At 42.1% G+C, this 18,034-nt stretch overlaps 1 protein-coding gene across 1 annotated transcript in view; it reads right to left on the bottom strand.

Annotated features, from left to right (window-relative positions):
- Nucleotides 1–18,034, bottom strand: part of MCPH1 (microcephalin 1) — a 298,662-nt gene that overhangs the window by 210,405 nt on the left and 70,223 nt on the right. Inside the window, exon 11 of the mRNA XM_040428547.1 lies at nucleotides 1,659–1,821. Within this exon, the coding sequence (XP_040284481.1) occupies nucleotides 1,659–1,821 (163 nt within the window). The remainder of the gene's footprint in view (nucleotides 1–1,658; nucleotides 1,822–18,034) is intronic.

Raw genomic sequence — 18,034 nt, 5'->3', positions numbered from 1 at the left:
AACCCTGTCATTTAACCCCTCAGATACTGCTGTCAAAAGCAACCTAGCATCTGCGGAGTTACGACGAAAAGGGATGAGGGGCCCTCTGCCTTCCAATCGGGGCCCCCACAGTGAAAATGCAGGACTCTGGTTACCATGACAGCCTTGGGCCTTCTGAAGGCTCCCAGGTCTGGTTAACTAAATAACCAATAAGAACCTCAAAATCTCACAGTTAAATGAGAGGGCCAAGCTATATCAAACAATACTACCTACAAAGACTGCTATTAGACTCAACATATAAAAAAAAAAAAAACGCTCTGTATATTAAAAAATAAATCTTTAAATCAATTGGAAAATACATTAAAAATAGGTAAAAGAAGGGGCATGGTAAAACACAGCCCCACAGTACTGCTATAGGTGGGAACTCACCGAGTGATTAACAGAACAACCAAAACCACACTATCTATATCCAAATGCCGCCTGTAACATACAGTGATACCTTAAAGAGGTAATGTACCATATAACATTAAATTGTAAAGAGGCACATGTATAATCCAAATAAAAAAAATGGCCCAATCCTGTAATATTGGAATGGGGTTAAATGCAGCCACTGGGCAGATGTGTCTGGTCCCTTACATGCCACAAAAGAGTATACAACAATCAAACACATAGTGTAACTATAACCTACAATCAGTAGCGCAGGGTATAGATAAAACAGCCACTCGCTCAGTCCCCCCAAAAAATAACGAGGTCAATAAAGCAATTGCTGCATGGGGCCTCTTGATGAAGCCAGTTTGGTGGTGAAACATGCGTCGAGGACTTTCTTTTTTCACTGACCACCCTTACCATGGGTAATGATTGAATATATATTGCTTGTCTGTGTATTTTTTGGGCTCATTGTTATGGCGGTAATGGGTTGTTTTTCTTCAGATATGGGAAATGCTATTCTCTGTAGTAGTCCCAGCTATTTTTCCAAAAAAGGGGAGTTATTTTTCTGGTTTTCCTTCCAAACCACTTGATATTACATTATAGTTATTAGCATATTTTTTTCAGGGGACCGAGCAAGTGAAACATAATTTCCCCGTCGGAGACCATTGACTATAATGAGACCTGGCAGGGGTCCAGCCTGTTCCAGCATTAGTGCTGAGATTCGGCGGCACAAATACTGCGTCAAAAAGTCCCAACTCTACCATACACATATACACACTCAGTTCCTCAGAGTTTAAATATTTTTTCAATTCAGAAAGAGAAGCAAGCCACTGACGGGAGTTTACCTCCCTTGAGAACAGACGGATTGGGCGTTGAAAGGCAACATGCCTCTCTGCCAACTCTCCCTCGACAGATGATGTCTGGAGAGAGTCTACACACCCCATATGCATAAGACTGTTGGCCAGTCGCACTGGAAATGGTGGGATCGGATGACTTTACTCCTAGGTAAAAAGGAACAGACAACCCGATAAGACGTGTTCAGGTTGTGCTCATATACTGTACAACAAATAATTTTAACTCGCTTTCAATTGACTTTGTATGTTGATATTTGCAACTTGCTGTTGACCCTATGTTGCCTTAACATAAGGTGATCTTTATATAAAAGCTTTGTTAATTATCAGTATTTAAGACCATAATTATTGGAAATATTTCACTGCTAATGTTACATACGCATCTAACCAGTTACTTACCCAGTCATAGGATAAGATCCAACATCCTCTGGCAATTCCTAGGATAATGTTTAATGTACGCCGAGGACTTCCAGCAATCACATGAGTGGTAGTTTCGCAGACCTCATCTGAAAATACAAAGCCTCCAAACTTTTTCACAACTTGGATTATGGTGCTCTGCTTTCTAAAATATAAAAATGAAGGAATATATTGTTTCAGTAAAGGAATAAATATTTGGCCTACATTTGCAGCATTAATGCAAAAATCATTTGATTGCTTATGTACTTGTTTTACTAGTATAGTAGGATTTTTCACAAACTGAAAATTAATAAAAAAAATAAATAAAAAATATGGCTTTTAGGTATGCTGTGAAATATTTGTGAGACTGTGAACCTAAGCAACAAAGAACAAATTAATATAGTAAGATTTCAACACTTTAAGAAGCGAAACTGTATCCTGCAAGGTACAAAAACTGACGTTATTTTTGTAAATCAGATACAAGAATGTTTGCTGTCAGTCATTGCAATGGTTACACAGAATTTTTATTAGTGCCATTACCCAGCAGTTATTTAGAGACACTACCATGCATATCATGTTTTGTTCAAGGATTCTCCTTTAAAGGGTTGTTCAGCTGTTAATATTGATGACCTAACCCCTGCCGATCAGCTGTTTGAAGAGGAGGCGGCGCTCCATGCAAGCACTGCTTCCCCTTCATTACACTGCACTTGGTCTTGGAAGTGCAGTGTAATACAAGTACTCGCTCCATTCAAGTGAGTGGAGCAAGCGTTTGTAATTACACTACACCGCTGCTCCACAGGAGATGAGACGTAGTGTAATGACAAGGAAGTTGATCGGCGGGGGTTCTAAGTGCCGGAGCCCCACCAATCACATATTGACGACCTAACCTGACGATAGGTTATCAATATTAATGGCTGCACAACCCCTTTAAGGGGTATTCTGATGCAATGATTTTAAATAAAAATAGGGTTGGGGGGAGCAGAAACTGTAAGTATTCACCAATCCACTGACACACATACAATTTTTGCTAGTGGATTCTGCCAACTTTCTATGTGGGCAGGTGACTGCTCTTTGACACTGGTCAGATTTCAACAAGTTCAATCTTATTGCTTTTCCAGAAGAAAAAAAGCAGTCTGGTTTGAGAGATGCACTTATACAAGCAGACAAACAACGCGAGTTTGTGAGCGTTCGCGTGTTTGATTTCCAGTGTCTGTTTGTATTAAGTGTGTGACTTTAGATTACGTGACTTGAGATTCAGGGACTTTGGGAGGGGACTACAGTAAGTTATATTCTTATCACTGCACCATATTGTATTGTTTCTCTTTTATTGCAAAATCCCCATTTAGTATGTGTTACATTATTGACAGCACAGACCAGTGCACATCTTGTCTAATGTATGCAGTCCTAGAACAGCCGTTTGAGGGTGCATGTCTTTGTTCAAAATATGAGTAAATTGCCCTTTTGGAATCGCACATCGAGTATCTAAACGGGCGAGTTTCAACACTGAGAAGAGTTGACAATTTGAAAAAGAGTTTGCTGCTCACTGAGCAAGCACTCTATGGGGTAGATGTGGGGGAGGGTGGTAGCGAGAAGGCTGAGGAAAGTGAGGTAGCTAGCTGGGTAACAGTTAGAAAGCAGGGTAGAGGGAAGAGTGCCAGGGAGGCTAGCCCTGATCTGACACACCCCAACAAGTTTGCAAGATTGGCAGATGAGGGGGATGTCAGTTCAGGGAGGGCATTGCTGCAGTCAGACACTTCCTCTGCCAGTCAGGGGATTGTCAGCTCCAGTAAGCAGGGGACCAGGAGAGCAGGGAAGGCCAGACAGCTGCTGGTAGTGGGAGACTCTATTATTAGGGGTGCAGATAGGGCGATCTGTCACAAAGACCGGGATCGTCAAACGATGTGTTGTGTTCCTGGCGCTCGAGTTTGACACATCGCGGGTTGACAGATTACTAGGAGGGGCTGGAGAAGATCCAGCAGTCAGGGTCCATCACGGAACCAATGACAAAGTTAGAGGTAGGTAGAGCATCCTTAAAAATTATTTTAGGGATTTAGGTCACAAGCTTAGGGCAAGGACCTCAAAGGTATTGTTTTCCCAAATACTACCTGTACCACGATCCACACAAGAAAGGCAGTGGGAGATTAGGGAGGTTAACAAGTGGCTCAAGAACTAGTGTAGGAAGGAGGGGTTTGGGTTCCTGGAGAACTGGGCTGACTTCTCTGTCAGCTACAGGCTCTATCGTAGGGATGGGCTGCACCTCAATGGGGAAGGGGCAGCTGTGATGACGGAGAAGATGGCTAGAAGGTTGGAGGAATGTTTAAACTAGGAACTGAGGGGGAGGGTAATTACGTTATAGGATGGTAAGATAGTGCAGATAGAGACCGGGGGCAAGGTAATGGTACTGGGGGAGGAATGGAAGGAGGCACTAGAACAGTTTAAAAGGAAAGGTGTAGGGTAAAAAATATACATCAACCTCTTAATTGTATGTATACTAATGCCAGAAGCCTGACTAATAAAACTGGTGAATTGGAATTAGTGATGTGTGAGGAGGACTATGACATAGTGGGAATAACTGAGACATGGCTGGATGATAGTTATGACTGGGCAGTTAATGTACAGGGTTAGAGTCTGTTTAGTAAGGATCGCAAAAATTACCTTTCCCAACTGGTTCAGAACACGACTAGAGGGACAGCCATAATGGACTTCGTATTAACCAATAGACCCGACAGAACAAGAGATGCGCATGTTGGGGACACCTTATAAATAGTGACCATAAAGTAACAACCTTCCAATTATCATTAAAAAAAGGGTTTCTTCAGGGAGGAACAAAAATACCAAACTTCAAAAAAACTAAATTTTGCCAACTTGCCTATAGGCCTAATTAACTGGGACAAAGTCCTCAAAAAAAAAAATACAGCCACAAAGTTGGATATTTTTAAAACCATCCTAAAATCTAATTGTGAGAGGTACATACCTTATGGGAATAAAAGGTTAAGGAACAAGAAAAAAACAATGTGGATAAATAGAACTGTAAAGAAAGCAATAAATGACAAAAAGAAAGCATTTAAAAACACTAAAACAGGAGGGTAGTGAGGAAGCACTGAAAAACCAAGAGACCAAGAGATTAATTGCCAAATAGAACAAAACTAACCTTAAAATGTTCTTCAATTATATAAATGGGAAAAAATATAAATCTGAAGGTGTCGGCCCACTACAGAGTAATGATTGGGGAGTTGCAGAGAGCGATGATGAGAAAGCAAAGCTATTAAATATTTTTTTCTCTACTGTATTCACTGAGGAAATTAAACTGTCAGATGAAATGCAGAATGTAAAAGTAAATTCCCCATTAAAAGTGCCCTGTCTGACCCAGGAAGAAGTACAGCGGAGTCTTAAAAAGATTAAAATAGATAAATCACCAGGACCAGATGGCATACACCCCCGTATCCTAATAGCATTAAGTAATGTCATAGCCAAACCACTATTTCTGATATTTAGGGACTCTATACTGACAGGGAGTGTTCCACAGGATTGGCGCATAGCAAATGTGGTCCCAATATTTAAAAAGGGTCAAAAAACAGAGCCTGGAAACTATAGTCCAGTAAGTTTAACATCTTTAGTGGGTAAACTGTTTGAAGGTTTTCTAAGAGCTGCTATCTTAGAGTACCTCAATGAAAATAAGCAAATATCGCCATATCAGCATGGCTTCATGAGGGATCAGTCATGTCAAACGAATTTAATCAGTTTCTATGAGAAGGTTAATTCTAGACTTGAAAGCGGTGAATCAATGGATGTCATATATCTGGACTTCTCCAAAGCATTTGACACTGTACCGCATGAAAGTTTAGTATATTAAATGAGAATGCTTGGACTGGGAGAAAATGTCTGTATGTGGGCAAGTAACTGGCTCAGTGATAGAAAACAGAGTGTGGTTATTAATGATACACACTCAGATTGGGTCACTGTCACTAGTAGAGTACCTCAGGGGTCAGTATTGGGCCCTATTCTCGTCAATATATTTATATATTTATTAATGATCTTGAAGAAGGCTTGCAAAGTAAGAATTTTTTTTTTGCAGATGACACTAAACTGTGTAAAGTGATTATCACGGAAGAGGACAGTATACTGCTACAGAGGGATCTGGAAAGATTGGAATCTTGGGCAGAGAAGTGGCAGAAGAGGTTTAACACTGACAAATGGTAAGGAATAATGCAAGTCACCCGTACATACTAAGGCTACTTTCCCACCTGCGTTTAGGTGCGGATCCGTCTGGTATCTGCACAGACGGATCCGCACCTATATGCAAACTCTTAGATCCATTCAGAACGGATCCGTTTGCATTACCATGAACAAACAAAAAAAAGAAAAAAAAAATTCAACTTCAAACGGATCCGTCCCCATTGACTTACATTGTAAGTCTGGACGGATCCGTTTGCCTCCGCACGGCCAGGCGGACACCCGAACGCTGCAAGCTGCGTTCAGGTGTCCGCCTGCTGAGCGGAGCGGAGGCTGAACGCCGCCAGACTGATGCATTCTGAGCGGATCCGCATCCACTCAGAATGCATTAGGGCTGGACGGATACGTTCGGGGCCGCTTGTGAGAGCCTTCAAACGGAACTCACAAGCGGAGCCCCGAACGCTAGTGTGAAAGTAGCCTAAATGGTAAAACACTGGGTAACACTGATATGGAAAAGGACCTAGGAATTTTAGTGAACAGAAAACTAAGCTGTAGAAACCAGCGTCAGGCAGCTGCTGCCAAGGCCAATATGACCGTGATGAGAACATAGTCCTACCACTTTACAAATCACTAGTCAGACCACACATGGAGTACTGTGTACAGTTCCGGGCTCCTGTGAACAAGGCAGACATAGCAGAGCTGGAGAGGGTTCAGAGGAGGGCAACTAAAGTAAGTACGGGAATGAGGGAATTATAGTACCCTGAATTAGGGTTGTTCACTTTAGAAAAAGAGGGGAGATCTAATATCTATGTATAAATATATCAGGGGTCAGTACAGAGATCTCTCCCATCATCTATTTATCCCCAGGACTGTGACGGTGACAAGTGGACATCCTCTGTGTCTGGAGGAAAGAAGGTTTGCACACAAACAAAGAAGAGTATTCTTTACGGTAAGAGCAGTGAGACTATGGAGCTCTCTGCCTGAGGAGGTGGTGATGGTGAATTCAATAAAAGAGTTCAAGAGGGGCCTCAATGTATTTCTGGAATGTAATAATATTACAGATTATAGTTACTTTAGATGGGCCATTGATCCAAGGAGTTATACGATTGCCTGATCGGAGTTGGGAAGGAATTCTTTCCCCTTAACCCCTTAAGGACCAGGCTCATTTTCACCTTAAGGACCAGGCCATTTTTTCCAGTAACAAAGCAAGGGTTAACAGCCGAACAAAACTCAATGTTTATTGCCCTGATTCTGTAGTTTGCATAAACACCCCATATGTGGTCGTAAACTACTGTACGGGCACACGGTAGGGCGTAGAGGGAAAGGAGCGCCGTGTGGTTTTTGGAAGGCAGAATTTGCTGGACTGGTTTATTTACACCATGTTCCATTTGAAGCCCCCCTGATGCACCCCTAGAGTAGAAACTCCATAAAAGTGACCCCATTATGGAAACTACGGGATAAGGTGGCAGTTTTGTTGGGACTAATTTTAGGGTACATATGATTTTTGGTTGCTCTATATTTCATTTTTGTGAGGCAAGGTTACCAAAAATAGAAATTCTGAAATGTCATCTCCATTTGCCATAAACTGTTGAGCCACACCTAAAGGGTTAATAAAGTTTGTAAAATCTGTTTTGAATACCTTGAGGGGTGTAGTTTCTTAGATGGGGTCACTTTTATGGAGTTTCTACTTTAGGGGTGCATCAGGGGTTCTTCAAATGGGACATGGTGCCAAAAAAAAGGCCATCAAAATCTGCCTTCCAGAAACCATACAGCGTTCCTTTCCTTCTGCGCCCTGCCGTTTGGCCATACAGCAGTTTACGACCACATATCAGGGTAATAAATATTACGTTTTGTTTGGCTGTTTACCCTTGCTTTGTTACTGGAAAAAACGGATTAAAATGGAAAAATTTTCCAAAAAATAGCTGTTTTGGCAAAGTTTTTATTTTATTTTTTGGACCGTGTTCATCTGAGGGGTTAGGTCATGGGGTACTTTTTATACAGCAGATTCTTACGGACGCAGCGATACCTAATAAGTTCTACTTTTTTAAAATGTATTTAGGTTTTACACTATATTATCCTTTTATAAACAAAAAAAAAACATTTTAGTATCTCCATAGCCCGAGTCAGTTTTTTTTTTTAGTTTTTAGCCGATTATCTTAGGTAAGGGCTCACTTTTTGAGAGGACGGTTTTATTGGCACTATTTTGGGGGGCATATGACTTTTTGATCGCTTGCTATTACACTTTTTGTGATGTAAGGTGACAAAAAAAATACCTTTTTTGCACCGTTTTTATTTTATTTTTTTGACCGTGTTCATCTGAGGGGTTAGGTCATTGGGTATTTTTTATAGAGCAGATTCTTACGGTCGTGGCAATACTTAATACGTCTACTTTTTAAAATTTATTTTAGTTTTACAAAATAATATTTTAGAAAAAATTTTTTTTGTTTTAGTGCCTCAAGTCTGAGAACCACAGTTTTTTTTCGATTGTCAGTGGCTAAATGAAATTAAAATTGGGGAAGGGGATTATAAATTTAGTACTTCATGGAAGTGTGGTACTCCCTAAAGCAACCGTCAATGCAGAGGCCCGGATGATTGGGGCACGTGTCACACTGAGTGGTGGTGTCCTTTCGTATCCCCCTCCTGTTACACACTCTGCACTTTTTTTGGGACCGTCCCTTCTTTCCAGTATGGGGGACCACACCTGGAAAGTGTTGATCCAGGCGCCTTCAGTTCCCGAGGTACTTCAGCCTGCTCTTTTCCGGTCAGAAAAGATCAGGGCCTTGAGGACTGCCTCATAGAACTGGAGGAATTTCCCTGTGTTGCCAGCGCTCTGGGACAGCACACAAGAGTTGTACAAGGCAGCCTGTACCAAGTAGACCGCAACTTTTTTGTACCATGCCGGGTTTTGCGCATGGCATTATATGGCTTGAGGACTTGATCAGAGAGATCAACTCCTCCCATATACCGATTGTAGTCGATGATACAGTCGGGCTTGAGGACCGTCGCCGCAGTACCTCGTACAGGGACAGGGGTGATCCCGTTACTGTGAGATTGTGGACAGTACAAGGACATTCCTCTTGTCCTTATATCTGACCAGCAACAGGTTTCCACTGGTAAGGGTACGGGTCTCACCCCTGGGGATAAGTACCTGGAGTGGGTGAGTAGGGAGACAGCGTTGATTTTTTCGCACGGTCCCTCCCACAAGCAAACGTGGATCTGGCGGCGAGGTACTGGAACAAGGAGATACTAGTATAAAAGTTATCCACGTACAGTTGGTAACCTTTATCTAGCAGTGGGTGCATAAGGTTCCACACAAGTTTCCCGCTAACACCCAGAGTGGGGGGAGATTCTGGGGGTTGAATATGGGAATCTCGCTCCTTGTACACACAAAACTTGTAAGTGTACCCTGAGGTACTCTCACAAAGTTTGTACAGCTTCACGCCATTTCTCGCCCGCTTAGAGGGAACATACTGGCGGAAAATGAGTCTCCCCTTGAAAGCAATGAGAGACTCCTTAACCGCAACCTCCCTTCCAGGTACATAGGCCTCCAAAAATTTGGCCCCGAAGTGATCGATGACCGGCCTGATTTTGTACAGGCGTTCATAGGCAGGATTAACTTTGGGGGGACATGCTGCATTATCTGCATAATGCAGGCATTTCCGGTAGCCTCAAACCGGGAGCGTGTCATGGCCGCACTGTAAAGTGGGGTCTGGTAGAGGACGTCCCCACTCCAGTACAGCCTGACACTAGGTTTTTTTAACTAGGCCCATGTGCAGCACGAGGCCCCAAAATGTCCTCATCTCGGCTGCACTGACTGGAGTCCAGCCACCGGCCCTAGCCAAAAAGGAGCCCGGGTGTTGAGCAATGAACTGTTGGGCGTACAGGTTCGATTGATCCACCATCAGATTCACAAAGTGGTCACTGAAAAATAGACTAAAATAGTCATATTCAGTAAAGCCCACTGTGGGAATCTGAAATCCTGCTTGGCCAACAAAATCAGGAATCACAAGCTCAAAATCCTCTGGGGTACACCATGCAAGTTCACCGGTAGGGGGCTCAGGTGGACTTATCTGGTGGGCCGGAAAACTAGTACGAGCCCCAGAGCTGCTCGTACTAGTGTGGGCCACAGGGTCCCTAGCATGGCGGTCCCCTTGCTATGCCTGGTGGCGTCTCCGCCGCCTTGGGGGCTCATCATCATCACTAGATGATCAAGAGGACGCGGATGACAAGAGGAAAGTGGTGTCATCCACGTCCTCACTTGGACTCTCGGATTTGGAGGCAAGCAGGGCGTATGCCTCCTCGGCCGAGAACGTCCGGCGGGCCATAGGGATTGTGTGTGCGTGTAAAACGTTATTCAGTGTGCGTGGGGGACGGATCTTTGCGTACTTTGCCCTACACCTGACAGAAAAAAATAATAATAATTTGAAAATCCCCAAATTTGTACAAAAAAATAATAAATAAATAAATATATATATATATATATATATATAGCTTGAAAAAGATAGGACTGCACTCCAGATAAAGTGAAAAATCAGTGGAGCTTTATTCACCCATAACTTTGGCAACTTAGCGACGTTTCGGCTCACAAGAGCCTTCTTCCAGCCAGGCTGGAAGAAGGCTCTTGTGAGCCGAAACGTCGCTAAGTTGCCAAAGTTATGGGTGAATAAAGCTCCACTGATTTTTCACTTTATCTGGAGTGCAGTCCTATCTTTTTCAAGCCATATTGTTGGGGTACTGCCGCTGCCTCTGTGGATTTTGCACCCGACTCCTGGTGGTGCTCCTGCTGGATTTTTCTTCTATATATATATATATATATATATATATATATATATATATATTTTTTTTTTTTTTTTCAAACGCGCTGATCAGCGGTGGCCGGTCGCTAAGAATGCCGGCCACAGTCAGCGCATGCACAAAAAAAAAATCTATGATTTGAGCAGGCACCTTGTTCCAATCACCGTCCGCCGGTCATCAGAAATACACAGGGAGTACAGGTATGCCCTGTGTCCTTAAGTACCAGGACATCAGGGCGTACCTGTACGCCCTGTGTCCATAACAGGTTAAGTGGGGAAAATTGGCTTCTAACTCAGTTTTTTTTTTTGCCTTCCTCTGGATCAACTTGCAGGATATCCGGTCTTTTTTCGGCCTTATAAAGTATATTGTTATGTTACTATGTTACATACTGCTAGGTGGCAACTTATTTCTGCTTCCACTACCCAAATAACATGTCAGATTGGCAGACCTGGGCATCTTTAGTGTGGAATCAGGAGAAATAATCAAAGCGTTATCTCATGTCTATTGTAAGCTTAAAGGGAACGTGGCACATTGAACACGCAGCTATATGTGTGGGCCGCATGTTACAGAGCAAGAGGAGCTGAGCAGATTGATACATAGATTTGTGGGAAAAGATCCCTGCTCTTTCTATGGCAGCCATATGTGTGGTCTGCATGTTACAGAGCAGGAAGAGCTGAGCAGATTGATATATACTGTAGGTTTGTGGGAAAAGATCCCTGCTCTTTCTATGGCAGCCATATGTGTGGACTGCAAGTTACAGAGCAGGAGGAACTGAGCAGATGGAAATATAGGTTTGTGGGAAAAATCCTTGATCTTTCTATGCTTAGAAGTCCAGTGGCTGGTTTCTCTTAAAGGGGTTATCCGAGTTATGGGAAAAAAAATAAAACCTAACAAAATTAATCAGGATATACATATACATTAGTCAAGCTTGATTTTTTGAAAAAAGAACGATCCTTACACCTTTTCCAGGTTCTGTTATTGCTGTGTTTACATGCAGCAGTAACAACAATGACTCATCTCTCCCTCATGAATATTTGTGGGAGGGGTTGATCTGTTATATTTGTGGGAGGGGTTGAGCTATTAGCCGCAGTTAGAAAGTTGGAGGTAGCCGCGGCACAAGTGAGGATCGCGCATGCGCGATCAACTCACAGCCGCACGGACTGTAATGCAGAGAGGTGGGGGCGTGGCCAAGGCTGATGACGTTCCGTTGACATGGCTTAGTCACTCCGACAAGCAGAGAGCTCCATGTCAACGGAACGTCACAGCTGATGACGTGGGCGGTCACATGACTGTTTAGTGTAGCAGAGAAACGGCACAAGATAGGTACAGTAAGTGATTTAGGAAAACTAAGGTATAGGAGAAATAAAGCCATAAAGATAAGGTTAAGTTAACTCGGATAACCCCTTTAATGACTTACAGCCACCCCCGTAAGTTAAAAAAATAAAATAAGAAAAAGAAAGAAAGAAAGAAAGAAAAGCGTATACAGAAATAACTGTCCATCACTGGTTAGGACCACCTATTGGACTCCTAAGCATAGAAACAGTGATTTTTTTTTTTAAATGGATTAATTACAAGTTATACTGAAACAATGTTTCCATAAAATATATCAATAATAGTGTATCACAGTGTATAGAAATACACTATTATTGTTATATTTTAGTCTATCAGAGTTTATAGCAATAGACTGTTGCTCATAAAACTTCCCCATGTTCTAACATTTGAAAACTACAAGTATGGAGTGCATGGCACAGCCTGTATTCTTCCTACTCAGCCTCACAGACCACCATAAAACAGACTTTTACCATGATTGTTGGAGAAGGCCAGAGTTACAATAATCAAATGAATACGTGTATGGGTTAGGAACTCAAGTTAGGCTTTTAATATAAACTACAGCTTACTTTACTTTTTTTTTCTTAAATCCGTTTAAGGTCTGTGTAATTTAAAAAAATACAACAATTTCTAGAGTAAAATAAAACTATTAAGCTAGTGAGAAAAAAATAGATATATATCTCCTAACACTATAATATTTCTACTCTGTATAAACAGCAAATCACTGATTGCATAGAACAGTATAATATAGAAATTGCTTTGTGTCACAAATAGGGGTTTAATCCTTTGAAAACCCCCTGTTCTGCTTAAATCACTATATAAGGACGTGGATATTTCTAGGAATACATTCTGTACATAGACAGCAAGTCATTGCAGACAGTGTATACTGGAACATCAGCTCTAATCTAAACACTTTAATTTGCTCCTATTATGATTTATTATGTAAGAAGTGACCTTCTAGAGGGTCGTATATTGCTCATTAACAATAGCATAGCTTAAGGGCTCTTTGTTTATTCGAATACATTGCCCTCACCCAATTATTAATTTGACAAAATACATTTTCTCTTCCATCTAGTTACTTTTTATTTAGAAACACTACTTTTTTTAAAATCTAGAACACACTATGTGAAAAGTTCAGCAAAAGTTCCATGTTCGGGTCATAGACTGCAATAGTCTGTGTGCTGTCCGCATTTTCTGTGGCCCTGTAGAAATTAATCGGTCCGCATTCGCCCCTGAAAAATGTGGATCGGATTCAGACTGAAAATACGGTTGTGTGCATGAGGCCAAAAGATTTTTTAACGCATACACTAGAGGAATATCAGGTCCGGAGATTTACCAGAGTCGGCCTTTTACACATGTAACTATCAGCTTAGAAATGTTGCATGTTGGGCATGTTCTCACTACAGAGGAAATGTTCAGATATGGGGTGGGTTCTTCAATATGACCACTGTGATTTTGCTGAACATTCACTGCTGTGTTCACACATGAGCTCACGCGAACAAAACACAGATTTAGTACTACGGCACAGGGGAGAGAAAGTCTGGGTAAAAGTCCGGGACAGATATTGTGTGGATGTTTGTGTTCACATGTACCACTCCTATAGATAAACTGCAGAAAATATCTGGGTTACCCTGCAAGTATAAATGGGACTTAAAGGGAACCTGTCACCTGGATTTTGGGTATAGAGCTGAGGACATGGGTTGCTAGATGGCTGCTAGCACATCCGCGATACCCAGTCCCCATAGCTCTGTGTGCTTTTATTGTATAAAAAACCTGATTTGATACATATGCAAATTAACCCGAGATGAGTCAGAGCTTGAAAATATGACTCTTCTCTGGTCGCACAAGTAAGATATGACTCTTTTATGTTAATTTGCATAAAAGACGGGAAGTACAAAAATGCATAATACTTATTGAATTCGTCTGCAAATGAAATTAAAAGTGTAATTTACAGCCAGGTCCATAAACATTGGGACATCGACACAATTTTAACATTTTTGGCTCTATACACCACCACAATGGATTTGAAATGAAACGAACAAGATGTACTTTAACTGCAGACTGTCAGCTTTAATTTGAGGGTTTTTACATCCAAATCAGGTGAATGGTGTAGGAATTACAACAGTTTGCATATGTGCCTCCCACTTGTTAAAGAACCAAAAGTAATGGGACAATTGGCTTCTCAGCTGTTGCATGGCCAGGTGTGTGTTATTCCCTCATTATCCCAATTACAATGCGCAGATAAAAGGTCCAGAGTTCATTTCAAGTGTGCTATTTGCATTTGGAATCTGTTGCTGTCAACTCTCAAGATGAGATCCAAAGAGCTGTCGCTAACAGTGATGCAAGCCATCATTAGGCTGAAAAAACAAAACAAACCCATCAGAGAGATAGCAAAAACATTAGGAATGGCCAAAACTACTATTTGGAACATTCTTAAAAAGAAGGAATGCACCGGTGAGCTCAGCAACACCAAAAGACCCGGAAGACCACAGAAAACAACTGCGGTGAATGACCGAAGAATTCTTTCCCTGGTGAAGAAAACACCCTTCACAACAGTTGGCCAGGTCAAGAACACTCTCCAGGAGGTAGGTGTATGTGTTTCAAAGTCAACAATCAAGAGAAGACTTTACCAGAGTGAATACAGAGGGTTCACCACAAGATGTAAACCATTGGTGAGCCTCAAAAACAGGAAGGCCAGATTAGAGTTTGCGAAACAACATCTAAAAAGCTTTCACAGTTCTGGAACAACATCCTATGGACAGATGAGACCAAGATCAACTTGTACCAGAGTGATGGGAAGAGAAGAGTATGGAGAAGGAAAGGAACTGCTCATGATCCTAAGCATACCATCTCATCAGTAAAGCATGGTGGTGGTAGTGTCATGGCGTGGGCATGTATGGCTGCCAATGGAACTGGTTCTCTTGTATTTATTGATGATGTGAGTGCTGACAAAAGCAGCAGGATGAATTCTGAAGTGTTTCGGGCAATATTATCTGCTCATATTCAGCCAAATGCTTCAGAACTCATTGGACGGCGCTTCACAGTGCAGATGAACAATGACCCAAAGCATACTGCAAAAGCAACCAAAGAGTTTTTTAAGGGAAAGAAGTGGAATGTTATGCAATGGCCATGTCAATCACCTGACCTGAATGCGATTGAGCATGCATTTCACTTGCTAAAGACAAAACTGAAGTGAAAATGCCCCAAGAACAAGCAGAAACTGAAGACAGTTGCAGTAGAGGCCTGGCAGAGCATCACCAGGGTTGAAACCCAGCGTCTTGTGATGTCTATGCGTTCCAGACTACAGGCTGTAATTGACTGCAAAGGATTTGCAACCAAGTATTAAAAAGTGAAAGTTTGATTTATGATTATTCTGTCCCATTACTTTTGGACCCTTAACAAGTGGGAGGCAGGTCTGCAAACTGTTGTAATTCCTACACCGTTCACCTGATTTTGATGTAAATACCCTCAGATTAAAGCTGGCAGTCTGCAGTTAAAGCACATCTTGTTCGTTTCATTTCAAATCCATTGTGGTGGTGTATAGAGCCAAAAATGTTAGAATTGTGTCAATGTTCCAATATTTATGGACCTGACTGTATATGTATATTAGGATAACACAATGAACATTTAGAAACGCTCAGTGAGGGTAGCATAGTAGAGGTGACAGGTTCCCTTTAAGTTAAGGCTGGGTTCACACTTGAGCGTTTTACAGCGCGTTCAAACGCGCTGTAAAACGCTCAACACATGAAAACCAATGCTTCCCTATGGCCCTGGTTCTCACTTGAGCGTTTTACAGCGCTGAAAAACGCGCTGTAAAACGCCCTACGCTCAAACAAGTACTTGAGCTTCTTTGGGGCGTTTGTGGCCATAGGACATTGCAGTCAATCACACAAACGCGCGTCAAACGCGTGTTTACTATTGCAAAAAACGCTCGTCAAAAACGCGCGTCAAAAACGCGCATATCAAAGACGCTCAGGTCTGAACCCAGCCTAAAGGGAACCTGTCACCAAATGCTGCTCCAATCTGCTGCCAGCATGTTCTAGAGCAGGAGGAACTGAGTAGATAAACAGTTTTGTGGGAAACGATTCAGTATAACTTGTATTTCATTCATCTCAAAGTTAATTTGTCACCAGGAAATTCAGCGGAATCTAATGTTACCTTTCACTTGGCAATCTGCTGCTTACACTAGAGAAAAAGTACTTTTAATACACATGCAAATGAGCACTCAAGTGCACCGAGGACAGGCCCAAGCCACCCTGTGCACCCTTGCTCCTGCTCACTTTTTCTGCCAGCCCATCCCTCATCTTGATTGACAGGGCCAAGCAAGATAACTATGCAGAAACCTGGCCCTATCAATCATGAAGGAGAGGAAGGAGATGGCAGAGAAAGCAAAAGGAAGCAAAGGTGTACAGAGTGGCCTGGACACGCTCTTGGTGCCCTTAACTGCTCGTTTGCAAATGGATTAAAAGTATTTTTTCTCCAGAATGAAGCAAGGTGGGTGGAGGAGGACAAAATCAAAACTAAGGGGTCAGTAGTTGGGTTAATGTTAAAAGAAGGGGTAGAGGGAAAAGTGCCAGGGAGGCTAGTCCTGAGCTGGAACCCCCTAGTAAATATGCCCGTTTGGCTGCTATTAGGGATGAAAGCCTAGGGCCAGCAACATTGCAGCAGGGCGTTTCTCCTAGCAACCAGGATGGGAAAAGGGGTCAGGCAGGCAGATGCTAGTGGTATTAGGCGGACAGACATGGTCATCTGTCACCTAGACTGTGAATGCCGAACAGTATGTTCTCTTCCGGTGCTCAGGTTTGGCATAGTGCAGATTGGACAGATTTTGGGTGGGGTTGGGGAAGAACTGGCGGTCATGGTCCATATTGGTACCAATGACAAAGTCGGGGGGAGATGGAAGGTCCTTAAAAATTATTTTAGGGAACTAGGAAAGAAGCTCAAGTCCAGTACCTCCAAGGTAGTGTTTACAAGCATCACTAGAGAGACAGCGGGTGCTTAGGAAGTTAAATAAGTAGCTCGAAAGCTGGTGCAGGAAGGAAGGGTTTGGGTTCATGGAGAATTGGGCTGAGAACGGCCTCAACTGCAAACGGGTAAAGATTCCTCAATTTGCTACATGACCACTTTATGGACCAATCTGTAGAAGATCACACTAGGACGATGCTCTGTTAGAGCTGGTAATTTCTAATGATGCAGAGCTTGTTGGAAATGCTACTGTTCAAGAAACCCTAGGTAATAGTGATCACAATACAATTATATTCCCCCTGAACCATAAAAAGCAAACTTTGGCTGGCAGAGAAAAAACACTGAATTTTAAAAAGGACAATTTTCCTGGATTGAGGGCAGCATTTCAGGGCATACACTAGGACCAGATACTAAAGTATAAACAGCTAAAATTAACCCCCCCCCCCATGTCTTACAGCTACTGAATAGGGCAATAAATGACAACAAAGGGCATTTAAAAAAATACACATGAGGGGTCAGCTGTAACCTTTGAAGTTTACAAAGGGCTTAGTAAAACCTGTAAAAAGGAAATCAAGTTTGCAAAAATACAAAATGAACAGCAGGTGGAAAAAGAGAGCAAAACAAATCCCCAAAAATTCTTTAAATATATAAACGCTAAAAAAACAAGGTCAGAGCAGGTAGGTCCCCTGAATAACGGTAAATGGGGGATAGTCACTGAAGGAAAAGGCAGAGTTACTAAATGTTTTTTTTAGATCTGTATATACAAAGGAAGAGAAAGGAGCTGATATTGGTGGTGCCAGGGCTGTTAATACAACCAGTATTATACTCAACTGGCTATCTGTAGATATGGTCCAAGATAAGTTAAATAAGTTAAATGTGAACAAGGCTCCAAGTCCACATGGATTACACCCAAGTGTTCAGTTCAGTCATTGCTGTGCCCTTAGTTAAAAGTGACTCGCGCAAGGCAAATGTGGTGCCCACATTCAACAAAAGAGATCTAGGTCCTTCACAGATAATTATAGTCCAGTTAGTTAACTTCTGTTGTGGGAAAAATGTTTGAAGGACTCTTAAGGGACTATATACATGAGTATGTGACTGGTAATAATATCATAAGTGAT

This window comes from Bufo bufo, chromosome 4 (assembly GCF_905171765.1).
Source record: "Bufo bufo chromosome 4, aBufBuf1.1, whole genome shotgun sequence".
Classification (NCBI taxonomy): domain Eukaryota; kingdom Metazoa; phylum Chordata; class Amphibia; order Anura; family Bufonidae; genus Bufo; species Bufo bufo.
The sequence above is the reverse complement of the archived record's forward strand: the minus strand, read 5'-3'. Positions and strand labels throughout refer to the sequence as shown.